Consider the following 15,029-nt stretch of genomic DNA (forward strand, 5'->3'; position numbering starts at 1 on the left):
GAGAGAGAGAGAGAAATACGGTATATCATTTCTTTTTCTTCTTTTGAGCAAGCTCTTCCTCTTCCTCCTTAGCAAGCACCGCCTCGAGAAGGTCCCCGCCTGCTCGCTGGGTGGCATTTTCCCGCCTTGCTGGAGAAGCTGCCACAGGGATCTTTGGTCTGGTAGGAAAGACTATATTTTAAAGCTTTTAATGTTTAACAGACCATTGTATGTTAATATTTTGTTGGAAGCCGCCCAAAGTGGCTGGGGAAACCCAGCCAGATGGGCGGGATATAAATAATAAATTATTATTATTATTATTTAAAGGCTGCGATATTCCACAATCCCCTCTTAGGGCAACAGCTTCTTTAGGGCAGCCAATACGTCCTCGAAGTAGATTCGTATTATTTGGTGCTGGGGGGAGCATTATTTTGCTTATTGTTTCGTTTATTGTTTATGCACCGCTAATGTTTTTTATTACTGATGGGGGAGGCTGGGGGGTGGGCCTTGTTTCTCCAATATGTTGCATGGCATCAGGGGTGCCAACTTGAATAAAGTATTGGGGGGAGGTAAGCCCCACCCCCACATAACTGATCACGTGACATGGCACATGCACACCATTTGAATGGCAATGCCCATCAACTTTGGGGGGGCCTCAGCCCCCTCAAATATTTCATTGGGAGGGGCAAAGGGGCCTTGACCCCTAGGTTGTTGGCTTCTATGCACGGAATATTAATGTGCTATTTATTTATCTGTTTATATATTTCATAAAATATAATACAGCGCTTGCTTTAAGAAAAAGAAAAAGCCTCAAAGTGCTTCACAAATGGTAAAACAATCAAATCAAGAAAAATTCACAACCCTGCTTTGAAACATACAAAGGTTAAATACTTAAACCAATTAAAATTACCTCAACTTTCTAAAACGTCTGGATCAGCTTGTTGAAACAAGAATGTTTTTAACAGGCTCTGAGAATAGTAGGGTGAAGGCTTCTGCTTGATCTAATAGGCCGTTCTGAAGTGCAGGTGCTGCCGTACTAAGCAATTGAGTTCTTGCAAAATGCAGAATGGGTATTATATGGCACCTTTAGTGGTCCCAATTCCATCTATCAAAGCAGTCAAGTGGGCACATGTAGGGTAAAGTGATCTCACGGGTAAACTGGTCCCAACTTGTTATGGGCTTTATATGCTAACAATAACATGATTCCCCTCCCTTTCTATGGTATAATGTAGTTATGTTATATTTCAATGTACATGTTTTGGAGACTTTTTGGCTGGCAAGCGACTAATAAAGTTTAACAAATAATAATGATGATTTTGTGATATATGGATTGGTGTGGTGAATAAATTGGCTCCAAGAAAGATTTTGTGGTTTTTCTAATGGGCCAATAAGCCTGCATTTATTTTCCACATCCACCCTGTGGGATAGGTTAGGCTGAGAAACTGACCAAAGGTCAGAGCTGGGTAGGGATTTGAACCCTAATCCCCCAGTCCAGCACTTTGACAAGCATACCACATTGGCTTTATGTGGGCTTTTGAAGAGCAGTGGCTCCCCTAAGTCCCACTGCACCTTCCACACCTGTTGTTACATCTGCTAGCTGTTGTAGTCTGTTGTTAAATCTGCTAGCTGTTGTAGTCTGTTAAGCTTCATTGATTCTGAGCACACATTATCGTCTGCTGGTCTCCTTGCCTTTGTAGAGCTTAAAGCATGCTGACAACAAAAGTATTCACTCTGGTCCTGGTGGTGCAACCACGGCGAGTCTTGCTGGGCATGAAAAAACGTGGATTTGGGGCTGGGCTCTGGAATGGATTTGGAGGGAAGGTGCAGTCTGGCGAGACAGTTGAGCAGGCAGCAAAAAGGTAAGATTGAAATGACACCAGGCCAACACCGGTCTTCCTAGTGCCTGTAATAAATTGTTTATTCATTATAGGCATGTTTTAAATATTATTTACAGAAAATACAGACATTCAGTCATATAAACAGTAACATTTAAAAATATACATTTTAATGTATAAAACAAACATTTATATCCTTATGTATTAAAATTCCTTCCTTCGGGGATAGCCTGAGGAACTGAGGCAGATAATGGTGATGATGAGAGATGAATTTCTAGGCCTTATAGACAAAATAAAAACTGACAAATTGCTGGGTCCAGCTGGCATCAACCCAAAAATTTTCAAAGAATTCAAATGTGGAATTGCTGAGCTTCTAACAAAAATATGCTACTTGTCAATAAGATCAGCCGCCATACCTGGGGACTAGTCACACTTCTCTGAAGTCTCTCAGCCTCACTCACCTCACAGAGTGTTTGTTGTGGGGGAGGAGGGGAAAGGAGATGGTTAGCCGCTTTGAGACTCTTTAAGGGGAGTGAAGGGCAGGATATCAAGTCCAAACTCCTCTTCTTCTTCTTCTTCTTCTTCCTCCTCCTCCTCCTAATTGCTGAAGTGTACATAGCAAAGCTTTCGCTCTGTTGTGAGGGAAATGCCTTCTTTTAGAGGCTGCCATCACGTTCCAGGAAGGTTTTCTAAAACTAGCCAAAACATTAAATCAAAGGGGCAATTCTGAAAAATGGAAGCTATCGGAGAGGTGCCAGAGTGATGCTGAAACCCCTGCCCAGGGTTCCCATTATCCCTGATGGGGAGTGACCGCCAGAAATATCCAATAGCACACATTACTCATAACTAAAGACAGGTCTAATTAACAGCATCAGCTAAACACCCACAGGCTTTCAGAGTATTAGCAATTCTCTCTCAGTTGGAAGAATAATAGGGGAGCTGAGAAACAACCACCTGCCAGCATCAGGTACAAAGTGAACAGTTTAAATTGCAATTAATGCCTGCTTCCAAAGTATGGGCAACACAGTGATAGATACCCACTGGCATGGGCAGAAGGCAAAAGCACAGGATTCTAAAGCTCACACCCAGCTTTCCCATATAATTCCAAATAGCATCTGAACCAGCTCTTAAGTATGCTTACAGTAGCTGGCTTTGTTGTACCGTATTAGCCCGAATATAAGCCACACTTTTCCCCCAAATTCCGACAGGAAAAAGTTAAAGTGCGGCTTATATTCGACACCAAAGTGGCACAGCTCTCCCTCCCCCACCCCCGGAAGCAGCCTGGGAGTGTGGGGCAATGGCGCACCGCTCCCAAGCCTCCCCCGAGCTGTCAGGGGGTGGAGGCTACCGGCAAAGCTGCACGGCCGCCTCCCGGCACTACCTCCCCAAGCCTGCACTGGCTGCCCCCCGTTCAGGGCAGTAGTGGCGGGAGGCGGGTGTACAGCATGCTCGAAACTGGGTGCCAGCACCAGCTTGGGCAGCGAGGCACCAAGCGCTGGCTGCCGCCCATCCCCCGGCAGTACCACCCTGGATGGGGGCAACCAGCACTGGCTTGGGGAGGTAGTGCCGGGAGGCAGGCGCACAGCACACTTGGACCTGGGCACCCCCCCATACCCCATTCAGGGTGGGAGTGCCAGGAGGCTGGCCATACCCACAAATAAGCCTTTAAAACTCAGGGTGCAGCTTATTTGCGGGTGCGTCTTATATTAGGGCCAATACGGTATATTGGCGTTGGTATAATCAGGTGAAGTCAAGTGCAAGAATCCAGGCCAAATGCCCCCCAGTTTTTCAATGAGATCTGTGTCATTATTGTTGGGGAAGTCTTTTTTTCTGGAAAACAGAAGCAACAATTAGCTCATGCACACTTACTGCAAAATTAACCTTGCTCGTTATATTCAGGGAGCTAAAGGAAGAGAGTGGACTGATGGTGGACACCTTGCAGAAGATGGGACAGATAACTTTTGAGTTTGTGGGCAACACTGAGCTGATGGAAGTCCATATTTTCCGCACCGACAGTTTTCAAGGAGACCCCACGGAAAGCGATGGTAGGAATGTGGTTGGGAGTGGAAGAGTCATGCCTGCCCTTTTAATTCCTTTCTACTTTCCCCAATCTTACAAGCATGGATCTTTCAGCTAAAGAATTCCACCCACCCACCTCCAGGGTTACTGGGGACACGGGATGGTTTCATCTTTTCATCACCCAACCAGCTCATGTAATTATTTGGCTAGAACTTGTGAGGAGTAAGGCTGCATCGTGCATTAAATGAGCACACCTTTAACTGCTCAGAAAAGTTCTCCAGTTATTGCAGACCGTGTAGTGTGGGAGGAGTGGCTGCAAACCATCATAGCTGTGTTCTGTCTCCGCTGTCGGAGGCAGTAAGTGCTTCTGAATGCCAGTTGGTAGAAACCACAGGGGGGAAGGGGGGGCCTTTCTAGAGGCCAACCAACTTGAACACCAGGATCCGCTGTTTTGTAGAAAGTGGTTTGAGAGAGATGTAGCATGTCTCCTGGTATGTGCATACAATTTTCCTTTGCTTCATCTTTGTTTCTGGTGAAAGTTTTTTCATCAATCCACAAACTTAGCAGACATGGGGTGAGTGCAGAGACCAAAAATAATTTAAAGAAGATCTGTTTCGGTCCTTAATCCTTCTTCCCTTGTGTGCATGTTCCCGCTTCCCTGCAGAAATGCGTCCACAATGGTTTGACCTGGACCAGGTGCCTTTCAAGAACATGTGGCCAGATGATATCTACTGGTTTCCTCTTCTGCTCCAGAAGAAGAAGTTCCTTGGCTACTTTAAGTTCCAGGGGCAGGACACTATCTTAGAATACACCCTGAAAGAAGTGGAGAAGATATAAGAGCAGACCAAGGACGTTAAGCACTTCATGGCTGAGATGTGAACCATTGGCCATATTGGCCGAGAACCAAGCAGTTAAGAACTTGACACAAATGACCCTTTCCATCAGCTCCACAGCGAAGGAAACAACTCTCTCCCGCAAGTGCAAGGCTAGCGACAAAGCAGGGCAGCTGCTCTCTTGCAGGAGACAAAGGGCAACACTTCTTGCACAACTGCCTAACTGCCGATTGTTCCTATTTTAACACATAGGCCAACAATTTCACTTTGCAGCAAAAGCCGGGTTAGTGCCTTCTTTAAATAGTGTTGTCTTTCTGTATCATGTTTAGGGTCCAGCTCCTCCATTATTGAGTAGATGTTAGACTGGTTGCACATTAGTGGCTTAGCTTTTTTCTCCTTCCCGGTAGTGGTTATGGACAGAAGCTGCACATCCCAAAGGCGACCACTTCTATGCAGAAGTTTTATTGACTGTAATGGCAAGCAGGAAAGAGACTAGTGAGTCGCTTCAGGGCATTATGCATCGCTTCCAGGTGTAGTTTGTGTTAAAAATAAAAGTCCCAACATACTGTTTTTCTCAATGTGGTCAACTGGAGAATTCCAAAACACCTACTAGCAGTGCATAAAAGACACCCAGCCTTTTCCTGCTCTTAGCAACTAGTATTCACTAGCATCTTGCCTCTGAACATGCAGGGATGTATATATTCTAATAGCAATCCCAGTTCTATACGGTAATCTGCACAGAACCAAAATGGTGCCATCCACATGCAAAGAGGAAGCTATCTGCAGGCTTGGGGGTCTCCCAGCATTTGTAGAAGAATAAGTAGCCTTTAGGAAAGAAAATCTAAGAGGGCAAACAGCCCAAAGCAGATCCCTCTTACCATAACTAAAAGACAGTGAGAATACGTCAGTTTTAAAGTGCCCTTTTATTTCTTCTGTTTTAAATGTCTGTCGTTCAATCTCCTCAGTTTGAGTGTTCATTGCTCCACACGCAGCCAAGAAATAACCTGTCACACATCAAGAGGCTTGAGTAACCAAGCACCCTGACACCATCTCAAAGACGAGTAATAAATTTTTCAACAGAAATAAATTTTAATTTTTTTTAATACAAGTTTTATACATCATTCACGAACACACATTTTTGTAACATTTGATAGATTCTTATTTTATTTTTTTGGATAGTCATAAAATCTGTAAACATTATTTTTTTTTTAGTTTATCAGCTGTAGTAAGACATTCTCCAATTCCTGCAGTTTGATAAAGTGCTTTATTTCTTTTTAAAAAACAAAACAAAAAACACTATGCAAAGTGAGAAGGAGACATGAAGTTTGCAAATTTCAAAAATACTGAGGGGGAAAGCACCCCTCATCAACTGGCGGTTTCTAAAGGGGAGAGGAGAGGTTAAAGAGTTGAGAGATTGCCAGTTGTCCCATCTGGCATTCAGAGTTTTGCTGTTGAAATATAACTTCCCTTTAAGGCTTAAGACATTTACACACTGCAGAGCTATTCTCATTTCTTACATGGACGTGGCTTCCCCAAAAGAGTGAACAGATAAAAAACTGCTCTCCTAGTAGAGACTAGATTTTCTGTCCAACAAGAGCAACCTCTTGGACTAGCAGTTTTAGGCAGCTGTCCTTTGACTAGGCAAAGCTGGAGGAAAACTAAAACCACATTAAATGCGTTTGTCTCAGTCACCCATTAATGCCATAAAGTTATGTGCACATGAATGAGCAAACCACACTGATTTTGGTGGGGTTTACTTCAGAGTAAACATGTACGTTCAGAGCCATGCACTCCTGTGCTCACTGGGAAGCAAGTCCCACCAAATTCAAAAGGGACTTGTGTATAAAATGGAATACAAGAAGATGATGGCTTTTCAGATGCTGCAAAAACATCCATTTCATGTGGCGCATGCGCAATTAAGCAATTAAGCCAGTTTGGTCCTCCTGAAGAAGGCGAAGGCACCATTGGCAGCTTATGCCTGCCCTCTTGTTACCAACAAACAAAACGAAACCTTGCTGGCTGCTCAAGCTTGAAGAAATAAGATTAATACTTTTAATTTGCATTATAAACTCTTTCAAAAATATACTATTTTAACATATAAAAGAAAAGGCAGGTCAGTTTTTCTGCAAAAAAAAGTAGAAATGTGCACTTTGCAGGCCTTCAGGCTGGTTTGCAGCCCGAGTCCCCCTAGGCAGTGTGCTTAAACCAGGCATGACCAACCTGGTGCCATTTGGGTGTTTCGGAGAACAGCTCCTGCCAGCCCCAGCCAGCACAAGTAGCCCTTAACTAATAGGCATGGGGGAAGCCCCAAGGCCTACCTGAGCCATCGGTTTGGTCCTAAGCAGGTGAAATATCCCAACACCAGAGTTGGACACTGATGAGGTCCTTGTGTTGGTCAGAGCTATTCCCTGCATCGGGGAGAGGCCTGCAGCTTCTGATAGCTATTTAAAGGAGGAGAAACCAGGAGGTTGCCCCTCGGGAGGGGGGGGGACAAGGCAAGGAAAGGAGGGAGTCTGGAGAAAAGGCTGCGAATCCCTCCAGTCATAAAGGGCAAAACAGGTGCTTCAAAAACTAACAGACCTATATTTACATTGAGGCAAGTGTACTGTTAAGGCACATGTAGATTGGTTTTAAAATATGGTCCCAAGAAGGCAAAGAAGCCTGTGGAGAGGGAGCCAGGACCTCCCTCCTTTTATATATTTTATCTATGAAACACACAGATCCCTCAACGAAGGCAGATCTAACACAAAATGTCCACCTGCAGTATGAATCTGGTTCTGCAATTTGCAAGATTACAGACCAGTCAATCCAACTATGTTTCACCCACTAGTTTAATCCCACTCCCAATGCTACAGTGGGGCTGCCTGCTTTTTAGTCTCATAATTAAAAAAACCCCCAGCACAATACAGTGGTACCTCGGGTTAACTAGGGCCAATCAATAAACTCCAAAAATATTCAAATTGAAGAGTATATCAGCAACAGAAGGCTCCTAGCAGAGAATAAAACCGAAGCTTTTGGAGCAAAGAAATTCATCGTCGCCCCAGAGTCCTTCAAAAACAATATAAAAGGCAAGAGACTGATGCTCAACTCTCTGCTTAATAGCAAGATCTGAATAAGCCTTTTGGCTGAACAAACAGCCTCGTTGTGCCTCCTTCTACTTGAGCAAGTCAGGAAGTCTTCCATTAATGCGATTTTCCCATTTCACCCAAACTGGCAAACTACGGTATGGTCAGTACATTAAGCCAACATCACACCATGGTTTACTATTGTGGCTTATTCCAAAGCTGCTAACCACAGCTTCCTGGTTCAGATGAATGGGAAACAAGTGAGTGAAAGAGTCACTGCTGTGTTTGATCAGTCGCACGAAGGGGCTGTGCGCACAAGCAAAACTGATGAAGCGGAGATAACAACCGTTTGAACTTGCTCATTCTCGCTCTACGCACTGTCACATTTCCCGGCAGCCCATATACCATGGAGCAGCTCAAAGCAGCAAAACGAAACAACAAGGACTAATATAGCCAATGGGAGGAGACTTCTCGACATCCGTATGCGCAGGAGAACAAGCTCCTCCCTTTCGCTCCCTGCCACGCCCCACAGTCCAAAGGCATTAACTAGGAAAGAAGTTGACTTCTTGGGAGGACAAGGGTAGAGCTGACAAGTTGCTTGATCCGGAGAAAAGGCAGCTCAGCTTCGGCTTCAGTTCATTCCAGACTTTGCTCATCTAAAGGGAGGAGGATAATAATAATAATAATAATAATAATAATAATAATAATAATAATAATTTTATTTATACCCCGCCCTCCCCAGCCAAGGCTGGGCTCAGGGCGGCTAACAACCAATAATAAAAACAAGTTGAATGAATACAACTTAAAAACAAGATTAAAATACAACATTAAAATGCAGCCTCATCACAGGAGGAGAAAGGAAAAAAGAGGGGGAGAGAATCAGATTGACTCCAAGCCAAAGGCCAGGTGGAACAACTCTGTCTTACAGGCCCTGCAGAAAGAAATCAGATCCTGCAGGGCCCTGGTCTCATGAGGCAGAGCGTTCCACCAGGCTGGAGCCAGTGTTGAGAAGGCCATGGCTCTGGTTGAAGCTAATTAACTTCCTTAGGGCCCAGGACCTCTAGGGTGTTGCTATTTATGGACCTTAAGGTCCTCCATGGGGCATACCACGGAGAAGAGGAGAGAAGGGCACAATTTGGCATTCAGGCAAGTCAGCGAGGTCCTTGAGGGTCTACACCCAAGGCAGCATTGTGGGGCGGGGGAAGCAAGCCTCAAGAGTAAGCCAAACTTTCACAGAAGCATTACACAGAAGACTGAACCCTTAACTTTTTCAAGCCTTGTACTGCTTCAAAGCAGCTCGCTTGTTGCCATTGGTAAATTGCTCTTTTGGAAACAGCAATATGGAGAGAGATATGGAAAATGTTGTGGAGGGGGTGGGAGTGGAGTATCCTGGCTGACTGGCACAAACCCAGAACAAGGAACTCTCTACTCCGCAACACTGGGTTGCAGGTCCCATGCATTCATTAATAAATAAATACACACTGGCTTAGAGGGAATTCTGCCTTCACCAAACCCAAAAAGAACTGGGAATTCTCACGGGGGACACTTAAAAAAACCAAACTGGCAGAAGCTGAAAGGAACGATCGCCCATCAAGTATCTATTTATATAGACACAGAAAGATATACAGATAGGCTGCAAATATTTTTTAAAAATTGTGCTGTTTTGTTTTCCATTCTGGGCTCCTGTGAGAAACAACTGGATAAGTAATACAGTGGTACCTCGGGTTAAATACTTAATTCGTTCTGGAGGTCTGTAATTAACCTGAAACTGTTCTTAACCTGAAGCACCACTTTAGCTAATGGGGCCTCCTGCTGCTGCCACACTGCTGGAGCCTGATTTCTGTTCTCATCCTGAAGCAAAGTTCTTAACCCGAGGGACTATTTCTGGGTTAGCGGAGTCTGTAACCTGAAGCGTATGTAACCTGAAGCGTATGTAACCCGAGGTACCGCTGTACAATCGTATCTTGGAAGTCAAATGAAATCAGTTTTGGAAGTCCGTTCGGAAGCCAAAGCGCGGCTTCCGATTGGCTGCAGGAAGCTCCTGCAGCCAATCGGAAGCTGCGCCAGCCACATCAGATGTTGGGGTTCCAAAGAACATTCGCAAACCGGAACACTCTCTTCCGGGTTTGCAGTGTTCGGGAGCCAAAACGTCCAAGTACAAAGGCATTCAGGATCCAAGGTACGACTGTAACAGCAATTATTTTAAAAGGTGCTCACCTCCTTGTGACCTTGGATCTGTGAATTGACAAAAGCCCCCAAGATGTGAGATGTTAGAGGAAGGTAAATGTGGATCAGTTGGGTCTCTTGGTGCAGACAGTACAGTGAGAAGTAATTCCGCAGCTCCATAGTCAGAATAGCGTTCTCTTGCTGTTAAAAGAAGAGGAGAGATTGGTGGGATGCTCCTGAAGCAGACACAGAGCATATACATAACTCAACAGTTGTCTCTCATGCTAGAATGGGGCGATTTAAGCTCCCCTGTTTCTGGAGCTTGAGCACCCACAACAGCAAGAGCCCCAGAGGTTTGTACGCAACCACAAAGATGAGGCACCAAGTCATTATCGACAAGGGGAGGCTGTTATTGGACATGCTGCCTTAACAACCATGGGGTTTGCCCAACCAGTCAGTGACTCACATATACAGCAGGATACAAACACAACTGAGAGTACAGGGGGCAGCAAGAAAAAAGAAGATGGCTTTTTTTCTTGACCAGGTCAGGCCATACAAAGCCTATTATCCCCTTCCTTGCTCCGCTGAAGCAGCTTCCTGTACTTCCCAGGCTCCCCAGATCTGGACTGTAGGAGCACCTAATCCCCTATGAGACTCCCTATGTCTTTTAGGGACAAAGCTCCACGTCTCGTCTTTTACAAAGTGCTTTCTCTTTGGTGGTGCTCTGTCAACAGGAGCCTGCCTAGCCCCATCTTTTCTGGCTTTCCACCAAGCTACAACCTGGCCTTGTGAGCAAATGCATGCTGTCGATTGTCAGATACAGTTTACTTTTCGGTTTTACCTGTTTGGTTTTTGTTAACCTGGGAATGTTTGATTCCTGGATGTTCTTAGAGACTTTAGCAGGAGTCTTAGATGGTTTTACCATTTTCCTTTTTTAACGTGCCACATGTCTACCACTCTGGGTATTGTTATGGTCAGAACAAACGATCCACAACTAAATCAAAGAGGTAACTCTACACTACTCCGAGTATGTCTTTGTTTTTACCCAGCCCAGCAGTATTTCCCTATTTTGCACAGATACTAAAGGTGACTAAAACCCAAAACCACTCTGAACCATTGGAAATCTTGACTAGCAAGAGTTTCACAAGGCACTGGCCACAGCCAGGTGGGCTAGACACTTGTCTGGACAGAATGCACAAAGCCCTGAATGCTTAGAAAGTACATACAATGGGAGAAGAAGAAGGGGATTTTACCTCCACTATTCGGGATTCCAGCTGCTCCACAGACTCTGGCTCTTTGTTCTGCACTGTGGCGCTCATCATCTGCCTCTTCATCATGCTATATTTATGCAAGGCTCTCTGGTGCTTGTGTAGAACTCCCTTCTCGTGCCGCTCGCAAAGATCCTACATCGCAGAGAGAAAAGTCAGATCATTCTATAAAAGAGGATGCTTTCTATACAGCTCAGATCCACATAACAGTGGTATAAAGAGGTGTGGGATACAGCTATTAGTGATGAATTAACATGTGTCATTAAGGTAAGATGGGGAATACACAGGAGAAATCATTTTGAGGAGATATAGAAGGTGTTTTTAGAATTTGTACTGTTAAAGCGGAAAGGGATCAAACTATCACAAGAGGTGTTGAAATTTTGGGAGGTTGGATAGTTACAATGGAATGGTCTCAGTGGTGGGGTGAAAATTTTTGTTCTTACTTATTTATGATTATTACTTTGTCAAAATAAAAAATAAAAATGGGGGGGGGGGAAGAACCACAGAACATGCTGGGAAGATAGAACAGGAGAACTGATAAAAAAACGATTTAGAAATAAAAGGTTCTGCAATGCTACTATAAGCCCGCCCATATATTAAAGGATTCAGAAGACCTCATCCATCCCAAACCCTTGTTTGGTTGGAACAATGGAGAGGGCTTTTTCTGTGGATGCACCCAGAGATGCCATCTTTCAGGGTGGCCTCCTTCCACTGCAGCATACAGACCTCCCTGTTTCAAAAAGGCTTTTGGTCTGTAGAGATTGAGTTTTACCACCTCTTGGCTTTTACTGTTTGACTCCCCAGTTTGCATTTTAAATGCACTGCAGGAAACTGCTTGCTGCCAGCAGAGTGTGTGTGTGTGTTTCGTATTTTGTGTTTCATGCCATATATCTAAAATGCTTAATAAAAAAGATTTGCAAAAATCTTTTTTTTGAACCAGCCCTTTATCCTATTCACATCCATGTATCACTAAGATTTTGTATTGCATTTGTATGAAGTATTTTAACTTCCTGTGGTGTGGCACAGCCCATCTTGCTCCAAGAAATAATTATTATTTTTATGCTGCAGTCAATTTCAAAGAAGTTAACAAGAATTACCATCTTTTTTTAAAAAAAAAAGTTTGTTAAATAGCAGGTAGCATTTGGAGACACAGGAGGTTGTCAAGGGCAATAATAATGAGCACACTGGGGGGGAAATAATGAGCACAGCAAAGTTTCTTCTCTGCCAGCACAGTCTGAATGTTTACCTGCATCACTTCCCAATATCAGAATGAAACAGATCTCTTGAGCTGGGAAGCTTTTCATTCAGATCTCATATTTGCCACAATTTCACTATGTGGGCCTCAAGCAACACACCTTTTCTCAGCCGCTATCCTCCCATCTGTAACAGGGGGGCTGTACTACATTCATACCCCACTTATCAGACATAATTGGCTCCCATAGTGAATTAAAACACCACAGGAAGTTAAAATACATCATACAAATGCAATACAAAATCTTAGGGATACATGGGTGTGAGTAGGATAAGGGGCTGGTTCATATATTACACTAAACCATGGCTTTGCAATACACAGACAAGCCTCTGACCCAGAGCAAAACAGAGATTACTTTCAGCTTCAAAGAACCGCAGTTTAATGCTGCATGCAGACCAGGAACCCTTCTTTAAAACAGACAACTGTTAGTTAAAACAAGACATCGTCATAATTTATGGTTTGAAGTTGGCTTGTTTAGCAACTAACCATAGTTTGTGTAAACCAGGATTCCTGATTTTGAACACTAAACTGAGATGACCTGAAACTGAAATAACCTTGGCCGTATTTCCTGGCCTGCTCCACCTCCCAGGACCAGCACACAGCCCTGGAAAAGGCCCAACTTGCCACCAGAACCTCCCGAATGTCTAGTTTGGCCTCCCAACTCATTCCTTGGATAGTTTTCCATTAAGCCTCGTGTAACGCCCTCTAGCAAGCACACACAGCTGTTTCTGAGCCATTCACTCACACACTGTCAGGGAGAAAGCAGGGCTTACTTTATAGGACTGGAGCAAGTCCAGGAAAAGGTTCAGCTTCTCCACCACATCATTCTCTTCCTGTTTACCCTAGAAAGCAGAAGGGCAAATGAGTGAAAGAAACAGGGTGGACTTGGGCTGCAGTCCATCCAGGCACAGAACACGGGGAAGGACATTTCCAAGTCTCTTGTCCCAACATCTCCAGTCTCAAAGACCTACAGTGGGAGTGCCCTGGACTAACAGGCTTAGATGCCAAGGCTGTCCATCTAAGCAGGGCCTGAGAAAGGGAAGTGATGAGCCAGGAGGCTCCGACTGGGAATCTGGAAACAGGGTTCGATGCCTTGCTCTTTAAGCCACCGGGGCTGCAAAGAGGATGACCTGGCAGACCACTGCCGCTCTGCAGCGCCACACCAATAATGACTGAAAGCTGTTGTGCAGTTAGTTCATCAGCCAGGCAGAATCGGATGGTTTGAGGAGCCATCAGGGGCACACCCGGCCTTATATAATAACCACACCCTCCAACTGCAATCCTCACTCTAAGGCATTTGACAGCCAGGCTGGCTGCTCTACAGGAGCTTCATATGGCTGTCAAAACAAACAGATGACTATTCACAGCAGAAAGAGAGAGGAGCAAAGTGTCCCCAAGTTCAGAGAGAAAAATGAGTGATTGAGGAGAGAGAGCGTGTGTGCCAAGACCACTCTTCAATTAATCAGCACCTTCCCCCTTAAACATATTCATGCACATGCACCAAGCCACCACAGTGCTGCAAACTCAGCAAGGCGTGGAGAATTTAGGTCGGGTTCCTTCCAGTGATGAATAAGCCACAGAAGGGCACAGAGCCTCCTCCTTTTCTCAAGGGGATGGAGAAGTGTCAGGTACGCAAATCTGGGTGGGTGTGGAGCTCAAGTTATGACTCCTGTGCCTCATCTTCCTTTCTCTGGGCTACTGGCCTTTTAGAACCTGCCTGCCCTGGGCTGTGCTACTTGCTTCTGACCCCTCCAGAGGATAACCAGTATCCCCATGAACCAGAAACATGGCTGTTTGCAGGTCTGATCCTGCAGGGCCCTGAATTTTGATATTGGGGGGGGAGGAGTGCTATGGGGAAAGAGGGGCACAACTACAAAGCCCGTTTCCTTCAAGGAAGAAGCAGCAGGAGCTCACCTGTTGAACAGCTTTGTCAGCCAGCAGTGCAAATTCGACAGAAAGGCCTTTCAGGGCCTGTTTGAGGTTTCCCCAAGCACTATTGTTCAGAGAAGCCCAGGAAGGGAGTGGGGTTGTGTCGGAGCCCAGAGCACTACAGGAAGAAAAGAAGCATGCAAGAGGGTCTAGGAAGAGACTTCCACAAGGCCCACAGCTCTGCCCAAGGGTCCCCTGCCCCAAATTACAGCTCTGTTTTCTTCTTTAACTAGACCCTCATTATGCTTTGCAACTCAAGACCCTTCCCCCACCCCCAGTGCACACCCTGTTCCTCTGCAGCTGACAGCTACAGAGGATAAAGTGATCAGTGATCATTGTCAGACTTGCCTGTGATCTGGATCAAAAATGAAAACCGCAATTTTGCAATAATGTAAATAGGATCCTGCCACTTGCACACATTTTGCAAACTGAGCAAAATGTGTATATATTAATTTGTTTACACACTTCCAAGCACATCATTGCAAACCGCCCCCCCCCCCAGGTGCTAGAAACTTGCTTTAAACAAAATGAAAGCAGATTCCAAATTCTGCACCCACCACCAAATCCTGTGCTTGGACAGTGCTATCACAGAATCACAATGTTTACACAGCCTTGGTCATTGTACCCAGAGGCGGAGCTAGATGCTCCAGCACCTGGAGCGGCGCTCATGCTGTGCACCTGGG

At 45.0% G+C, this 15,029-nt stretch overlaps 2 protein-coding genes across 2 annotated transcripts in view; one reads left to right on the forward strand and one right to left on the reverse strand.

Moving 5' to 3' along the window:
* Positions 1-13: 13 nt before the first annotated feature.
* On the forward strand, positions 14-5,236 carry NUDT1 (nudix hydrolase 1). Its single transcript, XM_028705208.2, has 4 exons — positions 14-161; positions 1,677-1,838; positions 3,714-3,859; positions 4,498-5,236. Exons 2-4 carry the CDS (start codon positions 1,687-1,689, stop codon positions 4,668-4,670), a joined length of 471 nt encoding a protein of 156 aa, XP_028561041.1. The 5' UTR covers positions 14-161; positions 1,677-1,686; the 3' UTR covers positions 4,671-5,236.
* A 495-nt stretch (positions 5,237-5,731) lies between these two features.
* SNX8 (sorting nexin 8) overlaps positions 5,732-15,029 on the reverse strand; it is a 35,939-nt gene continuing 26,641 nt past the window's right edge. Inside the window, exons 7-11 of the mRNA XM_028705203.2 lie at positions 14,332-14,464; positions 13,191-13,259; positions 11,151-11,300; positions 9,949-10,098; positions 5,732-8,387 (exon numbers count right to left, since the gene is read on the reverse strand). Of these exons, the coding sequence (XP_028561036.2) occupies positions 8,274-8,387; positions 9,949-10,098; positions 11,151-11,300; positions 13,191-13,259; positions 14,332-14,464 (616 nt within the window). The 3' untranslated portion in view covers positions 5,732-8,273. The remainder of the gene's footprint in view (positions 8,388-9,948; positions 10,099-11,150; positions 11,301-13,190; positions 13,260-14,331; positions 14,465-15,029) is intronic.

The sequence above is a fragment of the Podarcis muralis genome, chromosome 14, assembly GCF_964188315.1.
Source record: "Podarcis muralis chromosome 14, rPodMur119.hap1.1, whole genome shotgun sequence".
Taxonomy (NCBI): Eukaryota; Metazoa; Chordata; class Lepidosauria; order Squamata; family Lacertidae; genus Podarcis; species Podarcis muralis.